Source organism: Neomonachus schauinslandi, chromosome X (genome assembly GCF_002201575.2).
Source record: "Neomonachus schauinslandi chromosome X, ASM220157v2, whole genome shotgun sequence".
NCBI classification, from domain to species: Eukaryota; Metazoa; Chordata; class Mammalia; order Carnivora; family Phocidae; genus Neomonachus; species Neomonachus schauinslandi.
The window spans coordinates 93957544-93980936 of NC_058419.1; the positions used below are offsets into that span (position 1 = coordinate 93957544).

The window sequence follows — 23393 nt, forward strand, 5'->3', positions numbered from 1 at the left end:
CCAGTAAACATCCCAAATGTATGGTTTTAAGCTGTTCATCAGTACTGGTAACATGTCCCAGTGTTCACAGGGAAGTTAAAACTTACTCATAACTTTAAATAAAGAGACCCTCTGAGAAGAGGACTGTGTAGATTCACATAGTTGGGGAAGCTTTGTGAAAACAAACGAAGTGATTAGCACCATTGTTAAATGGACTGTGGACGCCAGATTAGATAACTAGTATTGTGTCCGTGTTAAATTTCCCAAATTCGGTCACTGTACTATGGCTTTGCTCTTAGGAAACACACATTGAAATATTTCAGAATAACGGGCTAAAGAGACAAAGCGAGAAATGACAAAGCAAACACAGCAAGATGTTAATAGGTGGACCTAGGCGCAAGATAAAAAGGAATCCCTTGCAGTGTTCTTGAGGCTTTTCTATTAGTTTGAACTCATTTCAAAATGAAACATTTACAAACACCAAATGAAGTAATTTTAGATTGACCTACTTAAACACTATACTTGTTGACATTCACTTTTCTCAAGGGGTTGACTGAATGCCAAGAGCTCTCTTTGAAAAAGACTTATCCTATAGCTAAGTCTTTCCAAATTGCAAGGCCATCTTCAGAAGAAAAGGAATTATTCAAACAATCCACATCTATCTCATGCTCTGAAATGACCGCTTTATTTTTTTAAGATTTTATTTATTTTTCAACACAGAGAGAGAGAGAGACAGCAAGAGAGGGAACACAAGCAGGGGGAGTGGGAGAGGGAGAAGCAGGCTTCCCGCTGAGCAGGGAGCCCGATGTGGGGCCCGATCCCTGGACCCCGGGATTATGACCTGAGCCTAAGGCAGATGCTTAACGACTGAGCCACCCAGGCGCCCAGAAATGACCCCTTTAATAACTGATAGTTTTTCTTCCAAAACTATCAATGGATAGTTTGTAAATGGATTGTCATTTACATAGGATTACTCATGTTAATATCTGAATCAGTACACCATTTATGTTTGTCTAGAAGAGAGTTGTATTGCCTCTCTTTTTTTGGTATCACACACAGCAATCAACAGACAGCTGAGCAGAATCTTAGTATCCAGCAGTGCAGCTTCAACAAATGGAATAAATGCTTATAAAACAGAAAATTCCATGAACTGTTGGTGTCTTGCAAGGCACAATCCTAGCAGTCTCAAATTTCTCATCCTGCAGAAGGAATTTCCAGGTGAGGTTACAAAACCATAATTAATCACAATGAAACCATTTTCAAATTTGTTTTTAAAATACTCCCTGACATCAAAAAGCCAGGAAAGGACTGTATAAGGAATGAAACACAAGGGGAAATTCAAAAATTAATTTATTATATGAAGAAACATAAACAGTATTTATTAGAGTCAATGGCTGCATAGAAGCAGCCTGCAAAAGCTCACATCCACAGTTTATTGACTGAGAAGTACTGACACATCACACTCATAACCACAGCACTAATGTTCTAAGGTGGTTTCCAAAGAAATGCTGTATTTGACACTTTTAATATTTATTTTCCCATTTACAAGGCTGAAAAGATTAAACCCACATTCAATTAAAGTCTACCAGGATCAGGCATTCAATTTGTAAAGCACAACTGTCAAAAGACACTAGCTACTATGTCCTTAATGAAAGATGCAAGATGCAAAAATGATCAACTCATGATCACCAAAAGCAATTTCTCAGATTCCAGTGGGTTTTCTTCCTCCAAGTACCATGTGTTTGGGTGCTAATATCTGTAAGCAACTAACGACAAGAGAAAGGGCAAGTGCTGAGTTCTCTCCAAGAATAAAGACCATTTACACATGCCCAACGTATTCACTTAAGACACTCATGTGGATGACACTGCTTGTTTCTTTTCTAACAGTAAAAACATAGTAACAACCTGTTTATGGACTTGAAAACTATACTAACAACTCCTTAAATATGCATGGCACTTTAAAATATTTTCACAGCATTTTCACATCTATTATTTACTTTGATCTTTCAACCAACAACCTTGTGAGGTAGTCTGGGCAAGTATATCATCCAAATTTTGTGGGTGAAGAAACCGAGGCATACAACAATTAACTAACTTGTGGGGCTACACGGGGAGGTGCCAATCTCTACACTGTGCTGTCTCCAGGAACGAAGAGACAAAGCCTAAATGTGTTTGATGATCTTATTTCAATATATTTTGATGAAATACTTCACTTCCGTTCAGCTAAATGATCATGAGTCAGTTCGAGCAGTTGTCATGACAAGTTATGGCATGCAATTAATTAGACAAAGCACTGAGAGTTTGAAAAATTGGAATTATAATGAAAAACATTTTAACTCTCAACACATGAGGGAACTTGCTTGCTTGTTTGTCTTTAGGGCAACCTAGCTCTGCAGTCTGAACTATCACTTTCAGAGGTATAATATAAATAAATTTAAAACAAAAATTCTCAGTTCACTATGACTTAAATTTTTACCATACAGAAAAACACCAGTGGTTTCTCTCCCCCAAAGTGAATGGACACACACAGCCCCAGAGCAGGGCTATCTGTCTAGCAAGGGTTAAAGATGACAAAATGTGCAATTTAGTTAGCAAACCTCTTTGTCCTTATAAATGTGCCTTATAATTGGGTTATGGGAGCCTGACAGACCATCACTGTTAGTTTGGTTTGGGGTCATTTAAGATGCTTAGCTATCTTCTACATTAAAATGATTTAAAATGCATTTGAAGGCTCAGATTTTGTAACGGTTCTTGAGACAGGCTTCCAAGCCAAGGTTGGGTGTATCCGTCCCTCCATCCCTGTCTAATTCAGACCACGATTCCTGCTCAAACTCACCATGTGTAACCTGTCTCCTGACAGACTGCCTATTAGAAACTGGGTGGGTCAGAAAGTCCAGCCATTAGGGGTCCTTAGACCATCAACCCTGACTGTCCTGCAATGTCCAGCCTAGTCAGTGACAGGTCGCCTGTTTCCAGATATTTCATTATCAAGGTTTTTATGGTAGACACAATGGCACTAGATCCAGGCATTTTCCCGAGACAACTGAGGGTATGCTACACAATCCTTTTATGAAACAAATATGGTTCCAGATTAAAGGAGAAATTATACTGGAGACAGGGGAGCATAAAACTGGAGATATCATTAAAAAAACTCATAATCATGCCAAGTCAAAATACATTCAGTTAAAGACAAAAATCCTCTGGTCATTTCATCTCTTTGTATAATTTAAAAGTTTCTGACATCAATATCTAACTTGGGAGAGGAGACCCTTTTCCTTCAAATAATGAAAAGTAAAATGCCCTATACAGTCACAGCTGGTGAGAGATTTCTGAGAAGTTTTCTAGAAAAACTTAAGTTAACCAATGTAACTCTTGTCTAAAACTTTGCTGACAGGCAAGGAAGAAGAGGGGAAGAGAAGGCTATGAGTTTTATTTTCTTCTTTGTTAAGAAGGCAAATCCTAGCAAATTCAACTAGAAATTTCCCAGAACGGTAGGATGGGACTGAACCTTGAAGAGGTTTAAATCTACCTTCCAGCAGATTCATTTATCTTCAACCATCCTGAGAAGGTAAGATTTCTGCTTATAAAAGCCAACATCATTTTGATGTTTTAACAATCTTCTTAATCTAGAATTTCTTGAACACATTGAAGGAATACAACTTTCCTAACATTTAGCGCTTCCATAGCCAAATTCAGAATTCAATTTTGCATCCATGAATCCTTGGGAATAAAGTCTCCAAGTCTAGACTTTTGAATCAGTCAGAGATAGCAGGCCAAGGTGGCTAGAGCTGGCTATGTACAAAGAGCCCTAATGAGAGAAAATGGAACATCTGTCTATTCAAAAAGCAAACTTGAACAGCCCTCTCTGAAAACTCTGACAGGAATGATATTGCTGATGACAAAACCCCAGTAACCTTCTGTGGTCATGAGGACAGCTCCTGGATGAAAGCTATGCTCAGAGAAAATAAGACAGGGGGCTACCTACACCAGCAGTTCAAAAAAAACCTAGAAAACAAGAAAGCTCCTGTCCTCACTCTACCTGATGGATCTAACCAGCCCAACTCAGATAGCATGGGGACCTTGTCAGTGAAAAGGCCAGTAATGCCTGGGAGGACAAGGTCAACTACAAATGGCGGTACCTTAGGCTGCTCAGGGGTTTCCTTGCCTTCTCTCCATAGTTCCCACATGCCCAAGAGCTCTCTACAGGGGAGCAACTCACAAGGAGTTGAGAGCTAACTTCCCTCTCTTGGTAACTGCGCAGGGCCCATCACTTGTAGAAAGAACAAGGATCAACCCAGAAAACAGTACGTCTGAACCCCGAGAGATTCAGGTCCTATTAAGCAGAGCAGAGCTCATCAGTATTCAAAATCTGGCTGGGCATAGAACTTATTTTACTGCTAGAAGGTGTCTCATCCCTGTCTCCGGTTGACCTTAGATCAGTCTTGCCTACAGACTCACGGGATTTCTGCTGCCTGCAGTCACAGCAAACACACTTTAGCCACTCTTGAAAGCCTTCGGAAACACTGGAAGAAAAGAGCTTTTTGCAAGGGTGGAAGAACTGATAGAACACCAGCATGAACAGGATGGCTGTGCAGTACCCAATGAGCAACTGCAGAATCAGCAGAGGCGCACACACATACATATAGATGTCAGTCTTGTAAAGATACCACATGAGGAGGAGGAAGGCGTTCTCAATGAATCTCAGCATGTAGTACACCAGGAGCCGGTACCAGTTCTGGGACTTGCTGATGAGGTCAGGGTTGTTGATTTTCAGCTGCACCGCTGACCAGCAGAACATATTGATCCCGGCATAGAGTAAGGTGAGGAAGCACAGCACAATGGTGGTGCCCACCCGACTGAGGGCCTTCTCGATGTTCTCCGGGAATGGGGAGCCACTGCACCAGAAGAGGATCCAGGGATACAGGAAGAAGCTGAAGAAGTTGATGAGTACAACTATTACCACCCAGGCCTTCAGGACGGAGGTAAAGAGGACCAGGACAATGACTCGAGTGGCAATCTCGAAGCTCCTCCAGAGGAAGATACACACATAGGCCAGAGGCTTCACTTTGACATCATATTCATCGTACTTGATCTTGATGGCTAGGATATTGCAGCGCAAGGCTCCGTACACAATGGACAACAGGGATAGGACCATGAAGAGACCTGGGGAGAGGAGAGAAAGAGCACTGTCGAGTCTCACCTCGCCAAGAATCCTACTCTCGCAGACACTTCCTTACCCTTATTCCTTGGACCCTTCTCTTTTCTTTTCACAGGCTGACTTCCAGTGGTCCGTATCTGCTCACTGTGCCTCAGGGCTTTTTCCAGGGCTGCACAAGGCTGCTCTGCCCAGGGGCCAGGGAGGCTTATGGGCCAGGGAATCCGTGCCACTGGGAGAGCCCTCCATACTCAAGTCTAGCCCTGATAAGAGCTGGAACAGAACTAACCTGGCTCCCCCATGCCTTGGGTAGCATAACTCTGAGGCCTGTGTCCTCTCCTATTTACCAGTGTTTCCTCACAGGGCTACTTTCCAGTCACCCGTGGTGACAGCTGTCTAATCACGCTCCCTTTGTTGGCTGCCTTGCCTGCCTTGTCTTAGTCCCTTCTCCCGTGCTCCTTGCACCCTCCTCCAAAAATACATGCACTCAAAGCCTTGTCTCAGGATCAACTCAAATTGAAACGCCTTTCTAACGCCATCTTGCTCTGTCGGAATATGTAAGGTCCTTTACGTGGTGTGCTCTGTTTCCTCACTTAGCTGATAAGCTCCCAAGGAGTCAAGAATGACCAAGTCTGACGTTCTGTCTCGGTGCCTCTCAACATACACCAGCAGTAGGTACACAAACAGAAAGTCTCAATAATCAATTGCTCAGTGAGTTCCTCTATATCTGCATGACCTTTGCAATTTATATCCCGACTACAGAATGCTCATTTTTCTTTACTCTTCAGTTACATTTAAGACTATAACTGCAGATTGCTGAAGAAACGAGAAACTCACCATTACTGAAATCTTGTCTTGGGCTGAAAGGCCTTAGTGTTTCAAGAAGTCTCAACTCGAACTGCTTATTTCTTAAAATGACCTATGGCTAATAGGCTTATCCAATTTATACCAAGCAGAAGTTTGGCATGGCAGGGGGCAAAATATGGCTCATTTAAATGGGACATGGTGGGGTGCCTGGGTGGCTCGGTCGGTGAAGCGTCTGCCTTCGGCTCAGGTCATGATCTCAGGGTCCTGGGATTGCCCCTGAGTCAGGCTCCCTGCTTATCAGGGAGCCTGCTTCTCCCTCTCCCAATGGCCCTCCCCCTGCTCATGCTTTCTCTCTCTCTCTCTCTCCCTCTCTCTCTCAGATAAATAAAATCTTAAAAAAAAAAATAAATGGTACATGGTACCGTGTTTGAGAGCACGACACTGTGGTTGTAAGCTACTATCTTAGAAATGTGCCACCAAGCCATGAACACAAACTGTGTGGTCGAAACTGAAATATAATCCCTTACGATAGGCCAGCATCACCTCCAAATACTGGAGCAAGGAGAGACTGGAGGCAGGGCTTGGGGTTAGGAACCAAGAGTCTGGCTCTGGTTTTAGTCTTATCCCGCCAGGCCACACTAGGGAAATGATGATCTCTTTGGGTTCTGTTTTCTCACCCATAAAATTGCAATGTCCATATAACATAATTGTCTCTACCCTAAATGTATAATTTTAAACACATGTCAATAAAAGGTTTTTTCCTTATTTAAGTTCTAAATCAATGGAAAAAACATCTATATTTGGTGGACATAAAAGCTCTGAGGCCTTGGTACTTATTTGCCTGGGAGAAGCTCAATTTTACTCAAAGCATCGACTTTTTTCATAGTCTTTTGGCACTGATTTAAATCATCAAATTCATTCACTGGAAAGACTGTCATCTACTAATCAAATTTAAAAGATAGAAACACTATCACAGGAGTAGACTGGGCAGCAATTGGACTGAATTATTTTTCCTGAGAGGCTAACTCAGCGGAGTGTTGTAAAGCAGTACATATCGGTGATGTATTTTTATATGTTTTATATATTTTCTATTTTTACAAATTTCTACACTCTAAGGATCTAACATTGAATCCTTTTCTTTTAGTCCTTTGGTTTTTCCCACTATAAGAAAAATACTTCATAAGCAGAAAATGAGCTAAGCCTTAGTAATTAAAATGTCAATTTTGTCTTCGTACACATACAGTATTTATAGTTATATTTTTGGTACTTCAAATTATTTATTACTTTTAACACTGTAATGACCCAAATGATTTTTTTAAGCATTTACCCATTTTTCTCTTGTTAGGTCAATTATTTCCAAATTGCATTTATTTCTCTATGAAGAGAATGAGCCAATGATTACCCAATTGGTGCTCAGTGGCAACTACCTACTGAAGCCCTCTGAGAATGCAAAGAAATTGTCGTAAAATCACTGACTTCGACCGTCACTCCCACTGTTGGGTGCTCACTGCCAAATGTCACAGATAGAAAGGGTCCAAGAAGAGAGATGCACTTGGAAGACAAGAAGCTTGTATGCTCATGCAAATACCTACTTATTCAGACTTAAATGGAGAAAAGTTCCCTGATGCCACTTCCCAACCTTATCCTCCCACAGTCAACACAAAAGGGGATCCGTTGGCAGTCCTGCCCATTTAAGTGGCACTTCAGAGAAGTCTCACTTCCCCTAATAATCCTATTCTCATTTTCTATGAGTGTGTGTGGGGGGGGGGCATTTTGCTGCTCTCATCTTTTATTAGAAGGTAGACATCACCTTAGGTAAAGCTGAATAGAAGGCTTTGGCACTTTTCCAAACTCTTGTCACACTTATAAAGCTTCTTCCCACTCAATTCCTGCCAAATCACCTCCTTCCAAATGAACTCTTTTCCTATTTCACAGAGAAACAAATTGTTATTAGGCATGAATTTACTCATTTCCTGACTTGACACCAAAACCGAATCCCTATGTTAAGTGATGATGAATATTTTATTCCTCAGGATTCCTCTTAGGAGGGGAATTCTATATGTAGGAAAAGGGGAACAGTTTCTCTATTGCTTTGGACAGGTAACAGAGGCTGCTCCCCAGGTGGAAGACGGTAAATGGCTGTTCTCTGTGATGTGTCTACTCTCCATGGACACTGGATCTTCAAATAAAACGACTGAACTTACAAAATGTTTAGGTGGAATAGATATTTCCCAAAAATTTAGTGAATGACTTCAAGGAAGGAACTGGCACACACAGAAGGAATGTGGAGTACGGTGGCAGAGGGCAACTGAACGGGTTAGCACAGGAAGCTTCTGAAAATTGGAATTTTAACCAGATTTTTTTTTTTAAGGTTTTAGTTATTTATTTGCCAGAAAGAGAGCGAGAGCACAAGCAGGGGGAGCAGCAGGGAGAGGGAGAAGCAGGCTCCCTGCTGAGCAGGGAGCCCGATGAGGGGCTCGATCCCAGGACCCTGGGATTATGACCTGAGCTGAAGGCAGACACTGAACCGATTGAGCCACCCAGGTGCCCCTATAACCAGATTTCTGAAGGGCAGTACTTTTTATCTCTTTTTCTTTCAACTCATTAGCTGCAAAGTGCTTTCCTTACTATCTGGAGCCAGGATCTACTGTACTGCACTCCACCACTTGCTTCCTTCTCAAAAACCTTGCTCCATCAATTACCATCTTTCTCTTCGCAAGTTGCAGCTGCTCCCTCTATCTTGGCTCTGTTCCTTGAGTGTACAAATATGCCTAAGTCAGCTGCATCTAAAAAACCATCCTTCACTTGCAAAAACCGACATAATTGTGGAAGCTGTGTGATGGATACAGGAGAGTCATTATAATATCTTCTCAATCTTTTTGCCTATTGTAAAATTGCTATAATAATAATGCTAAAAGGAAGGAAAGAAGGAAGAAGAGAAGGGAGGGGAGGGGAGGGAAAGGAAGGGAAGAGTAGGGTGCGGGAGAGAGGAAGGACCCCTCCTTCACCCTGAACTTCTGTCTACTACTCCAATCTCCTTGACACTTTTCAGTCAATCCTCTTGAGTTATCTCTAATCAAAACACTCACTCTTTAATCCTCAACTGCTTGCAGTCTGGATTTTGGTCTGGCTCCTTCCTGATCTCTCTGTAACATGGGATGTTGCTTACTCGCACCTTCTTGAAACTTTTCCTGTAGAAGAGATCACACTGTTTGCTCCTAATCATCCCCTCACTTTCCTTGCAGCCTCTTCTCAACTTCATTCATAGGCACATCTTTCTCTTCCACTCAGGAACCATGGTTATATGGTCTCCTTCTATCCAAGGGCCTCCTAGATTTCTCTTCCTAGATATCTTATAGGTGCCTCAAAACAAAACAAACAACAAAACAGTACCACAAACAGAACAAAACTTATTTTCCTGAAAACTCCTCTGATGTTTCCTCTAACAGCCCCTGACACCATCACCCCAGATCACCCTATCCAGAAAAATGTATGTTTAGTCGGACTTTTCCCCTTCCTCTCCCATCACAGCCAAGTAGATCTCTAAACCTGCTGCTCTGCATGGCTCATGGACCAGCAGCACAGACACTGACTGGGAATTGGTTAGACGTGCTCTGCCTCAGACCCAGTCAATCAGAATGTGTATTTTATTTTATTTTATTTATCTATTTGACAGAAAGAGACACAGTGAGAGAGGGAACACAAGCAGGGGGAGTGGGAGAGGGAGAAGCAGGCTTCCCATGGAGCAGGGAGCCCAATGCGGGGCTCGATCCCAGGACCCTGGGATCATGACCTGAGCCAAAGGCAGACACTTAACGACTGAGCCACCCAGGTGCCCCCAGAATCTGTATTTTAATAGGATTTTCAAGGTGATCTGTATGACCATTACAGTTTGAGAAGTACGGCCCTGAGTTCTTTTCCTCTTGCCTTTCTGGTTCTGTCACTAGCTAATTCTCATGTGGTTCTTGCCATAGTGTCCTAACTCATTTCTTTCTCTGCCACCAGTCTTCCTTTTCTCTTTGCCTGGATAAACCCTACTTGTTCTTCAAGGTTCAGTTAAAGGGTTAACTCATCAATGATGCTTTTCCTTAGCCTTTATTCGACTACATGCATTCAGTTGTGCTAAATGCTTCCAAGACTCTTCCGAGCTCAATTAACCGCCCCTTTACTGAGATCTCATAGCCAGCCACCTATGCAGACCTTTATTTCATCACTTGATATCTTGGGTTTGGCGCGATCTCCTAGGTGTAGCCACTGTTTCATACAGATTTTTATCACCAGCACCTAGCACAGTGACTGGCACAAAGCAGGTAACTGATACATGTATACTGAATAAATGAACGAATAAATCAATTAAAAAATTGCACAACTTGTGAACAGCCTTTTTTCAGCACTGGATAAGGAATTTAAGCTCCAGATCTCTCACGGACTTAAAATTGAAATGAGCAATGAGAACTCTCAAAGCCCCTTACCAGAGGGTTATGGGCTGTGGTTATGGGCTTCCTATGCAAATACATCTGCTTCCATGTGCCTTTCTCAATCAAGAAGTTGCACCGGTTTCCAACATTTCCTGAGGTTGGATCCAAATTAGAAAATGTCTTTGAGATTCAAGTCTACATTCTAAAAAAAAAAAAATTCCCTTTGAGGTACACGAGAGGCCTGCAAAACAGGGAGATGTAGGAACAGTACAATATTCTCTGACCACAGGCATAACTAAGGAAGCTAAGCACTGCTTCAGCATGTGGGAGCCCAACCAGAAGCAAGACCATTCTGGATGATCTTGGCAGTGTTGGGTTTTCCTGGCCACTTATCTAGATCACTGTTCTTTTTTTTTAAGAATTTTTTTTTTTATTATTCTTATGTTAATCCCCATACATTATAGATCACTGTTCTTGCAGGATTCCACAGCTTACTCCTGGGAATGATCCCTGACCACTTTTTCTAGAACCCAGTGTTCTACTTTTCTAGTGTGCTGCCCTAATTCCACCCCAGGCCCTGAAAACTGGTTAACAAACTGTCAATAAAGAGGTTGAGAATGAGAAAGCTCATCATCACCATGAGCATCCACATCTGCCACCCTCCCTCCCTAGCTGCTACTACAAATATTGCTTTAGTTCTTTATTTTAATGGCTTTATTGAGATATAATTCACACACCATACAACTCACAATCTAAAGTGTACAATTCAGTGGGTTTTTTTTAAAGTCGATTCACAAATATGTGCAACCATCACCAGAGTCAATTTTTTTTTTTTTCAACAAGCTGTGGCCAGATTTATTAAAGAAAAATTTTGCATGATTTACTTTCACCAGTCTGTTCTGGCATGCTTCGAATGATGTCAGAATCACCTGGATCAATGACAGCCAGTGTGCGTATTCTGTAGTATTTCCCACATGCTGTGCCCAATTCAGTATTATTGCCACTGTAGTGATGGACACCAGTTTTGGCCAACATGGCGTAGTATTCTATTTCAGATTTCCTCAAGGCTGGGCAGTTGTTGGCGAGGATGACCAGTTTTGCTTTGCCATGTCTGATCATTTTCAGAGTCTGCTTGTACCCCAGCACGTACTTTCCACTTTTCATAACAAGCTGGAGCCTGGAGTTGATCGACTCCAGCGACTTTTTCGTCTTCTTTGCAGCCACCATCTTCCTGCCTTAGATGAGGGACGGCCCCAACCAAAAGCAGCCGCCAAAATGGCCGGGAGAGAGAAAGGCCACCAGAGTCCATTTTAGTACATTTTTATCACTTCAAAAAGAAACCCGGTGCCCGTTAGCTATCATTTCTCCAACCTCCTCCGCTACTCGGCCCTACGCAACCACTAATCTACTTTCTGTCTCTTTAGATTTCCCAATTTTGGACTTACATGTGAATGAAATCATATGTGTCTTTTGTGACCGGTTTCTTTCACTTAGCATAATGTTTTCAAAGTTCATCTATATTGTAGCATGTATCAGTCCTTCGTTTTTATGGTTAAATGATATTCCATTGTATGGATATACTACATTTTTTAAATTCATTCATCAATTAATGTAAATTTGCATCATTTTTGGTTACTATGAGTAGTGCTGTTATGAACATTCATGTACAAATATGTTCTCTTCAGTCTATCATATATGCTGGGTCATATGATAACTTTATATCTAATCATTTGAGGAACTGCCACACTGTTTTCCAAAGCAACTGCACCATTTTATACGTATGCAGGTGTATGAGGGTTCCAATTTCTCTACATCCTTGCCAGTGTTTATTATTATTGACTTGAATTTTTATTATTATTAACTTTTTGATTCTAGCCATCCTAGTGGGTGTGAAGTAGTATCTCACTGTGATTTTGATTTACATTTTCCTGATGACTAATGACGCCAAGCATCTTTTCATGTGCTTATTGGTCATTTGTCTACTTCCTTAGTTGCTTTTCATTACTAACTGTAGAACGAACTCATAAGAGATTTCACACAGTCCCATATGTATCCCAAAAAGTTTGACAAAATTCAAAGGCCAGATCTGCACAGACTAATTTAAGAATCAATATATTAGCCTTACCCAGAGCCATCAATGAGCATTTTTTTAAAAAGTACAATTCTATCTTCTCATGTTTTAATTCCCTAATAAGAAAAAATAAGGCATCAAAAAGCAAAAAGAGGATTTTCATGCTGGCAATGGTAGATTAGTTTGTTTTGGTCTAGTATTTCTGCCAAGAACAAGTGGAAAAATATCCATTCAAAGGCATTAGAGATCTACCAAAGCAGTGAGTACTTCTTGGGCCAAGATCTCAAAGAAAAGTCCCAAGAAAAAATTCTGAAGCTGCTTTTCCTCTTAAGATATTTGTCCATATGATAGCAGGTACTAAGGGACTAAGACTCTGAATACAGCTTTCAGCAGTATCTCAAAGCTGGTGGGTGTGGGAGCAAATATTGACATTCTGGCCCTATAATGAACCTGGTATACACCCAAAGCTTTCTGGTGGGAACCGAAAAGTCTAAATGCTAGGAGTATAGGTGACCAGAAATAGATCAGCCCTCACGAAGACTGAAGTACAGAATTTAACCAACTCAAGTTGTAACTGAATCACATTCATCTGTATCTAATCCAATTACCTGCTATAAACAAAAGTTAAATCTTCCTGGGGGTGCCTGGGTGGCTCAGTCTGACTCTTGATTTCGGCTCAGGTCATGGTCTCGGGTGGTGGGATCGAGCCCCGGGATGGGTTCTGCACTGGGCATCGAGCCTGCTTAAGATTCTCTCTCCTCTCCCTCTGCCCCTCCCCACCCAACCCCCCAACCCCACTCGCGCGCGCTCTCTCTCTCTCTCAAAAAAAAAAAAAAAAGTTAAATCTTCCTCAAGAAAGATAATTCATCCAGAGCCTCAAATTATCTCTATTTTAAAATACAAATAACTGACATTTAATTAAAAATAAGTCGGCATGCCAACAACAAAACCGAGAAATGATCAAAATCCAAGAATGAAAACAGATGATAAAAACAGACCAATAGGAGATCTAGATATTGGAATTATCTTAGACTTAAAAATATCTGTAATTAATATGTTCACAAAATTATATGAGAAGATGAACTTATCAGAGACTGGAAACTATTTTAAAAACTGAACTCAAAAATATAGAACTGAAAAATTCAGTAAGTACAATTTAAAAATCAACAAGTAGGTTTAACAGATTAAAAATAGCTATAAAGATAATTAGTACCAGGCAGAAGGCAAGTCAGAAGAAAATGGAGAAACAAAAAGGATGGGAGACTTACAGGAAAGGGATAATGTCAGGGGGTGGGGAGAGAGAGAAAAAAGAAAAAGAATGGGTCAGAAGCAATATATTTTTTTTAAGATTTTATTTATTTATTTGAGAGAGTGAGAGAGAGAGCACAAGAGGGGGGAGTGGGAGAGGGAGAAGCAGACTCCCTGCTGAGCAGGTAGCCCGATGCAGGACTTGATCCTGGGACTCCAGGATCATGACCTGAGCCAAAGGCAGTCGCTTAACCAACTGAGCCACCCAGGCGCCCGGGTCAGAAGCAATATTTAAAGAAATGAAGGCTAAGAATTTTCCTGAGCTGCTGAAATATAAAACTAAGCCCCAAGTAGGATAAATATGAAAACTACACTAAGCGTATCATATTAAAATTGCTGAGCACTAAAGTCAAAGTGAAAACCTTAAAAAAGCAATCAAGCGAACAAACAGATTAACTTCAAAGAAGCAACAAGGACATTGGCATCTCAACAGAAATAATGGAAGCCAGAAGACAAAGGAATGAGCATCTCAAAGTGGGAAGAAAATAACGTCTAAAGATGAAGGTAAAAGAAAGACATGACAAAACAAAAATGAGGGCATTTGTCACCAGCAGACCTGCTCTAAAGAAAATAATAAAGGTGATATTTTGGGCCCAATGAAATTTATCCCACATGGAAGCATGGAGATACAGGAAGGTCTGAACAGGGACCAAAAGGATAAATACAACTCAATTTTTATAATGGGCAAAGAGACTTGAACAATCAAATCACACACACACACACACATGCACAAGCACACACACACAATGTCCAATAAAGATGTGAAAAGGAACTCAAGCTCATTAGTCATCAGGAAACACAAATTCAATCTAAAATGAGACACTATTACATACCCACTGTATTACTAAAATTAAAACCAAGTGTTGGCCATTGGAACTCTTATATACTGCTTGTGGGAATGTAAAATGATACAACCACTTTTGCAGTTTCTACTAAAGCTAAACATAGGCATTCCCTATGGCCCAGCAATTCTACTCCTGAGGATAGACGTTAACAGAGCTACATATATATGTATACTAAAAGGCAAGTACTAGGATCTTTTCAGCAGCATTATTCTTAATAATCCCAATCTGGAAATAATCTAAATATTAATCAAAAGAAGAATGTGTATCAATTCATTGTGGTATATTCATACAACGGAATGCTACACAACTACACTAAAGAACAAACTTGTACCACAAGCCACAACATAAATAACTCTCACAAAGACAGTGTCGAATGAAAGAAGCTAGGCCTGATTCTATTTATATGGATTTTTTAAAAACAGGAAAAATTAATCTGTGATGTTAGAAGTCTGCTTTCTGCTTAGTGGTTACCCTTTGGGAAGGAGGCTTGGGAAAGTGATTGAGAAGGGGTATCGGGAGGCTTCTGGGAGTGCGGGTACTCTTCTGTTTCTTGACCTGGATAGAGGGCTACATGGGTGCATTTACTTCACACACATAGTATAGTTTTCTGTATACCTTTTATACTTCAATAAAAATGTTTACTTAAATACATCTAGATGCACTACTACTATACTTACTAGGCACTTAATAAATGTCTATTAGACAGTATTTTAAATTTTTTTTATTTTAAAGATTGTATTTCTTTATTTGACAGAGAGCGAGTAAGCACAAGCAGGGGGAGCATCAGGCAGAGGGAGAGGGAGAAGCAGACTCCCCGCTGAGCAGGGAGCCTGACGCAGGGCTTGAGCCCAGAACCCTGGGATTATGACCCAAGCCGAAGACCGACGGTCAACCGACTGAGCCACCCTGGCGGCCCTAGATTACATTTTTAAAAGGCAAAAAACCTACTCATTCATTACTGCAATGAAGTTGTTTCAGAAATAGTTTCCTTCCGTACGCTGGCAAAATGCCAAATAGAAAACATAGTTCAAACTCCTACTTAGCTCACTTTAGCAAAACCGGTTCTACAGATGTAACCAGAATGACACTCTAATGCTGTAACATACATTTTAAAGTTCTAGTGATTAAGACCTTACTGTTACCAAAATCTTACTTGAACATCTGCCAGTTTACCAGATGTTTGATCAGAAATTGAGGACTTTCAAAACGTATTTATATCTTGTTTAGTACTCAGAATTGTCAGAACAAATATTATGGCCCATCATTCATAGCACGCATGATGGGATTATTACTGTCTACAATCCCCAGAGATCCTGAATGATTTTGCTATTTTTCTCCCCAAAATATTTTGATTTCTTGCCTAAGGAAACTGGATGATAAAATCTCCTTCAGCTCATCTCTTTTATGTTCAAAAAAATTATTGTACTTTTACTTCATGCCCGGGACTTATATAAACACTTTATAGGTACTAATCACTTCATCCTAACAATTCTATAAAGGTAATACTCTTATTATCTTCATTATACAGATGAGAAAACAGATACACAAAGATGCTAAATAACTTCCCAGAAATCACTCAACTAGCAGAGCTAAAATCCAAACCTAAGCAGTCTTGCTCTAGAGTCTTGGTCTTAACCAGTAGGCAATTCTGCCTAAATAAATATAATGAGGTCCACTGCCCTAGCAGTGGTCTTAGCTTCAGTTTTCATCTCTTTTATCAATGGGAGGCAAGAAACAGCAATCTGGTACCCCTGAAATTGCCCAGGGCCTCAAGGAGTGTGGTGAAAGCCCCCCCTCCGAGTATTTGGGGAGTTGTCCAATCCTTCCTTGCTTCCACTGAGCCCAAATTCCATACCTATTTTCTATTAACATGAGTATTCTTTATATAAAGACTTCCTGAAATCATGCTGTCTAGGCACCTGGGAGTGGGTAGGCCTCTCTGCACTAAGCTGGTTTCTGGGAATCGCCTCCCAAGGCACAACAAATGAGAGGGAAAAAAGTGAGGCAGGCTCCTCTATCTGCCCTTCCAACTTCCTTATCAACCTGCCTCAGGCAGAGAGGAGAGGCATCAGTGAGTTGAGCTACAGAAAAGAAAACCCTTGTCCTCCATAGCCAGACAAAGGAATTTAGTACCTGACCCATGTGCAGGCCCCTGTATCAGGTTATCTAACAGCAAAATGGTAAGAGGACCACTCAGAACCCCAAGACAGAAGTTCTACATTTTGCTGCACCTTAACTACGGCAAGACACCTCAAACCTTAAAACACAGTTATGTATGTACAGTAAACTTCGTAAATAATCAGGCACGGCCACTTGACCCTCCACAACTGAAATACTCTCTTCCATTTTCTGCCTTTGCCAACATTTGAGCCATAGACACTCACACAACTATTTGCACATACATCCTTACCTCCACTAGTCTTTTCAACTCCCACAATGATTCTCAGTATAATTTTCCCCCAAATCTATCTTCCCTTCCCTCTTTTCAAATGCTTTTCTGTTCTTCTTATTTAATGGTCTTATTTTGTATGGCTTATGGTTGTAAATAACATGAAAACCTTTAGAAATATGTAGAATATAAATAACAAAAAGTGGATAAGTAAATGGCTTGGACTTTGCAAAGAAGACCTCAGTTCTTCTGTGTGTGACTATACCTGCTCAGGGCCCCCAATTCCAAGTTGTACTACCAAGACCTACTTTGCATCGATGTGGATGTGGAGTCAGAAGGTCCTGTGCTGGATTCTTCAAACACAGGCTCTAGAAGGAAACCTGCGAAGCTATATAAGCAGCACTGCCATCCTCCAGTGAAGCCAAGCACAGCCTTGACAACATACTCTTACAGGGGGTGGGGGGAGGTCCTTCACACTGAGTAACATTAAGTAACTTCCACTGGCTTGTGGCCACAGAATCCAGAAAAGAAAATCGAAGCCTACACCCAGAGAGAAACCAAGCCTGGATGAAAAGTTTTGGTGGTACACAAGAGCATTTTCTCCCCCAGTGCATTCAGAGGTGAGTTCAATTTAGGAGGAATGGATATGAACCCACCCTCAAGTCTTCCAGACTTCATATTGTCATATACATTGACATACACCATTACATAATCACAGAGACCACTGTTTAGACTGCTATAACAGCTATGTATACTGTACTGAATACAGCCGAGAATGCTCTTTGATGCAGAAAAGTACTATATATATTATCACTTCTTTGTTGGATTTGCAATGGCTAAATAAATTCATCTGGTTATAGGCTGATGAGAGCATTGTGCAGTTCAAACACAGACAACTAACATAGAGCAGAGGTTTAAGCAACTTCCATATTGGAGCAAAGTCAATACAATACACCTAAATCAACCTTAGGGTAAGAAGAAAACAAGCTATAGTAATCTTTTACAGCTTTATTGTGGTATAATTGATATACAAAAAACTGTACATATTTAATGCGTACAATTTGATGAGTTTGGACATACGCAAGTAAAATTTTTAGTAGCTAAAATTTAAAATAACCACTAACTTCAATGAGCCTATGTTTAACCAATTTTCTAACTACCCAATGCTCACTTTTAGGTAAGAGAGAAATATGTCTAATTCATACCCTTAATAGAATACAAGCTCAACCAAAACACAGATCCCGTTTTGTTCACTGATGCCTGGCAACAAGTACAGTGCCTGGCACACAGTGGGTGTTCAATAGATATTTGTTGAAGAAGTCAGGTGATAACAAAGATTTACTATTAAATAAAAAATAGTGTATTCAAGCCAGTATAACATATCTTCTTCGTTTACCAAACCATATGCTACGAACATGTTCCCAACAGTGTACCATCCTCAATCCTTTAAGAATGTTTCTAATACATATGGGATCTTCTCCAAAGAAAGGCAGAAGGATAACAAATATAAGGCTGAAAACTACATGAGCAAAATAGGTTTCTGGAAGGCCCCTGTTTACCAGAAAACCAAACGCCCAGAAATCTCCATTTCCTTTGGACTGTTTAACTGAGTTTCGTGGCACATTTGTTCTGCCAGTCACTGTTATTTTAAAAGAGATCAGTTAACCAACTCTTTGCTCAATATATTACTATCCTTTTTACTAAGCATTAACTAAAATAATTCAAATGCACTTCTAAAAGATTTAAAAATGAAGAAAACTTTGAAATCAAAGAATTAGCAAGTTTTCTAGATTCTTTCTAGATAATCCAGTGCCCTACTCACACACACATATGCACTTCCTTTAATTAACCCTGACATTTGGATCCTAGTCCACATCCACCAGAACAACTCAAAAAATGTTCACAGAAGCAGACAGTAACAACTGCATGTCCTTAAGTTCAACTCGAAGTAGCCAATTCTCGGAAGTTTTGAAGTCATGAATTTATTGTCTTACTTTTTCCTAAACACAATGAACATATGCCACTATAGTTATAAGATACTTTAAATTTATGCTTAATATTATTTTCCCTAGAGAAAATTCAATTTCATTCTATCCACTGATTCCAAATTACTTTTAGGTCCCTTGAGGCACAATTAGAAATACCAGATACAGCTTCCAATCTGAAGCAAGCATTAAAAACTATTTATCTCTGGAAATATAAAGCTTGGCTCTCTAAATCTTTCTCAGTCTCCTACATGCTGAAAAACTGCAGAATCAGCCTTAATAATAAAAAAAAAAAAGGCCAGCGATACCAATGACTATTACCCACATTATAATACAGCTGTGAGAGCCAGTTTGACCCTTTCTACATGTTCCCCTTGCCCATCTGCAAATCTCCAGCCCTTAGCCAACCTGTTTCTCCCACTCAGGGTGATCTTTGACAGCAGAGGATGAGGAAGGATTGAGTATGTCACACTTGAGAAATAAAAATGTGAATTCAATTCACCTTTTAAAAAAAGTCTTTAGTATGTTCACATGCCTGTCACCAGGCCAAGTGCTATTCAACATGTGCTTAAGGAGGTGTTTGTAGTAATGTATGAGGAATGCTATTATTTATGCATATTTTTCTCAAATTAAAGTTATTTTAGAATAGTTTTAAAAGTAGACATACAAAAGCTGGTTCTTTGAAAAAAATCACAAAATTGATAAACTCCTAGCTGGACTGATCAAGGAAAAAAACCAATATGAATTACCAATATCAGAAATGAGGGGCTATCACTACAGACATTAAACGTATAAGGAAGTATTATTAACGTTTGCCAATAAATTCAGTAACTTAGGTGAAATGGACAAATTGCTGGAAAAATACAACTTACCAAAAGTGACACAAGATGAGATTAAAAATCTGAATAGCTGTCTATCTATTAAGGAAATTAAACTCATTAGCAATACCTTCCTATGAAGAAAAATTAATTCATCACTGTTTTGCATCAAGACCAGAGAAGGAGCCAAAACACAGAATCCAAACTCACTTGAATCACCTTTTATAAGGTTAAAAATTTCATTAAATTAAAATCCATTAAAGTTACCAATGCTGTACCCAAAAAAAAAAAAAAAGTAGGCACATACCCCTTGCAGACTTGTCATCTAGTGTAGCTTCCCTAAAAGGGGACCCTCCATAAATAAACAATTAATAATATAGTAAATTAACCTATAGTGAGCATCTTAACCAAGGGTCTATACCACATGCCAATGTTTTCTGCTTGTTTTAATTTTCACAACAATCCCATGAAGCCTGTGTTGATAGATGCAGTTTATAAATTAAGAGACAAAAGGTCTCTGAGGTCAGCTCAGTTACACTATTCAATAATAGAACAGGCAATGAGCCCAAGCTCCTGACCTTAGTCCCAGAGGATTTAAGCAAAGTACCAGCTGTGTTTCAGCTTTGAGGTTGCCCAGAATGAGAATGCCCCCTGAATTTCCCAGCACTGATGCCCCAGAGCTGTGGAGAAACCTCCAGCAAGAATATAATACTGTTTGGGCTCAGAGCTCCCCAATCCCGAGCTGCCCCATAGGATCTTCATGTGTGTCTTGACCATCTAGGTTTCTCAATGAGCTCCCGGATCTCTTCATGGAAATTTAATTCAGAGCCTACTTAGGCCAACAAAAAGGAAGGAGGAGGGAAGGAAAAGAAAGAAAAGGGAAGTGAGAAGAGAGGAAAGGAATAAAACAGCCTCTGTAACATTTCAAAGCACTTTCAAAACCGGTATCTGCCTTGTCCTCCTACCCTCCTAAGAAGGTAGGCAAAACAGTCATTGTCACTTCTGCTTCATAAAAGAAACTGAGATCTAGGAAGCCATATAAAATCAAAAGGAGAGGGCGCCTGGGTGGCTCAGTTGGTTGAGCGACTGCCTTCGGCTCAGGTCATGATCCTGGAGTCCCGGGATCGAGTCCCGCATCGGGCTCCCTGTTCAGCGGGGAGTCTGCTTCTCCCTCTGACCCTCCTCCCTCTCGTGCTCTCTGTCTCTCATTCTCTCTGTCTCAAATAAATAAATAAAAAATAAAAAAATCTTAAAAAAAAAATAAAATCAAAAGGAGAATGGAAAAATAGTGTTAGACTCATATGGTAGAACAAGGGTTGGCAAACTGGGTCCTATTTTTGTACAGCCCAAGAGCTAAGAATGTTTTGTACATTTTTAAAGGGTCGGGAAAACAAGCAAAAACAAAGAATAAGTGACACAGACCATGATGGCCTGCAAAATCTAAGATATTTACCATCTGCCCTTTTACAGAAAATTGTTGCCTACAATAGAACACTTCTAAGTCACACACACAAAATAAACTAGCACTACATTCATCAGCATGCATGGTTCTTGAAATATTAATTATGTGGAGCAAAAATGCAAATTTCAAGATGATGTCTGCAGTATGATAAAGATTAAAGATCTACAAAATCAATGTATGATTTTTATGGATACAGTACAAATGCAATTAAGTTATAAATCCTGAATGAGAACAATAAATTCTGAAATCATGACAAGGGTCACAGGGTGCCCCAATTATACTAATATGTTATTTCTTAAAGAGGAAAAAAAAGATAATTCTGAAGCAAACATGTCATGTGAATATCTGATAAAGTACACAAGGAGGTATGTGGGTGTCTGTTATATTATTCGCTACTCCTGTCTATATGCTTTAATATTTTACAATACCAATATTTTGAGTTAATGTACAAAGAAAAAAATATCTGCAGTTAATAAGTGGGCGGATAGTGCAGATATTGTGTGTGGTTTTTAGCAGACCACAGAGAAACATCAAAAAAGCCCTCATGACATCCTTGTGGGCAAGTCACAGACAGCTCATATGCCAATATGAGTGCAGTTAGATGGATTTGCAACTGGATAAGCAATCTGTACTCATACTCTTCACTACTTCTATTCAGGCTAAAGGGCATTTATCAAGGAGCTTGAGGCTGTGGCTTTGGGGCTGTCCTAGTCTCACATTCTTGTAAACTACTGAAGACATACAAGTATACCTGGGACAAAACTGGGAAGACAAGAGAATCATGATTCAAAATGATCTCGACAGGCTGATACCCTGGGCATGAATCCAAGAAAAGGAAATAGAACAAGAAAAAACATCAGGCCTTACCTTTATATATTTAAAAATACACTGTACAGGTACAGATGGGTAAATGTTGGCTTAGCCGGTCTCAGTATGACCAAAAAAAAAAACAAAAAACAGAATTTATATCCATCCATAGAAACCAATTGTATCATTCAGCTCCTCCCGAAGCTACATTTGGGCACATAAATAAAATCACAGAGTTCAGATTAAAGCCAAAAAATAAAATAAAACATAGTCCCACTGCTATCAGCTTTTGTGGAATAGGTCTGCAACATCACATGCAATTAAGAATGCCATGTTTTAAGAAAAAAAGTGACAAGCCAGATTTTATGTCAAGTACAGTAACCTTGATAGCTACAAAGCATTCCATTAGAGAAATGACTGGAAGATCTGGAGAACAGAAAAGAAAAAGTTTGTTGTGACAAGATAGTTGTGAATATCTGGAGGTCTGCCATGAAGGGAGAGTGGATGTGTTAGTGCTGCTTTAGTGGGAAAAAAATCAGGTCTAACCATGAGGCTGAAGATTAAAGGAGGCTGATTTCCATATAATACAAGTGAAAAATCTCTACTTAATGTCAGCTTGGTGCGGTATTAGCGTGAAAGGGATTTATTCACCACGCCCCCCCCCCCCCCCCCACCTGTCTCCTCTCAACTGTGCTCTGAGGAAACAGAATGTGGAAGAAGTGACAGTGTCCCAGTTCTGAGCCTACATCACAAGAGGCTCTGCAGCCTGCATGCTTTGACTCTTCTCAGAGCCCTGCAACCAGCAGGCTAGCCTGCTGCGGGAGTAGAGCACCTGTAAGTGAGCCATTCCAAGTGCAGTCATCCTAGATCAGTCATTCCCAAATGACCCAAGATCAGCCTGGCTGGCCCAGACCAGAACTGCCTGGTTGACCTGTAGACTGATGAGCAATAATGTCTTAGGTGATCTGTAACTTACAATAGCTAGCTGATATCAAGGAGACCTCTTGTCCCCTTTCCCGGCATATGGTACCTTGGTCTCTACTCACCCCAGGCTATTCCCTCAAGTCTCTCACCTTCAGAAATCTATAAATGATAATCAGGTCTGTCTTTACGCTTGTGAATACTCCCAAACTCCAGGGTACACACAGTGAACTATTTCAGGAGAACAGCAGTGGGGTGGGCCTGTGGGTTCCCAGCTTAGGAGATAGGAAATAAAGTGCTTGGATACCCATGTTGTGAGCACTCTTTATCTTGAAATCCCACTTTAGGTGGCTTAAGTGAGGGAGTAGCCTCTTACCACATATATTATCGAAGCCCCTATTCTCTCACCCTTTCCCTCAGGTATGGCC

General features: G+C 40.3%; 2 protein-coding genes across 2 annotated transcripts in view; both read right to left on the reverse strand.

Annotated features, from left to right (window-relative positions):
- Positions 1-4315: 4315 nt before the first annotated feature.
- Positions 4316-23393, reverse strand: part of XK (X-linked Kx blood group) — a 40459-nt gene continuing 21381 nt past the window's right edge. Inside the window, exon 3 of the mRNA XM_021681622.1 lies at positions 4316-5142. Within this exon, the coding sequence (XP_021537297.1) occupies positions 4316-5142 (827 nt within the window). The remainder of the gene's footprint in view (positions 5143-23393) is intronic.
- On the reverse strand, positions 7753-11648 carry LOC110572756 (60S ribosomal protein L30-like). The gene is made up of 2 exons (XM_021681145.1): positions 11244-11648; positions 7753-7865 (listed from the first exon to the last, which is right to left on the reverse strand). Exons 1-2 carry the CDS (start codon positions 11584-11586, stop codon positions 7753-7755), a joined length of 456 nt encoding a protein of 151 aa, XP_021536820.1. The 5' UTR covers positions 11587-11648.

Bases quoted from the DNA above. Each gene is read 5' to 3' on its own strand.
- LOC110572756 (XM_021681145.1), bottom strand. From the start codon at position 11,586: ATGGTGGCTGCAAAGAAGACGAAAAAGTCGCTGGAGTCGATCAACTCC. The intron at 7,866-11,243 runs GTAAATCATGCA...TCTGTGAAATAG, and splicing joins GCCAGAACAGACTGGTGAAA to GAAAAGAGTTCATTTGGAAG.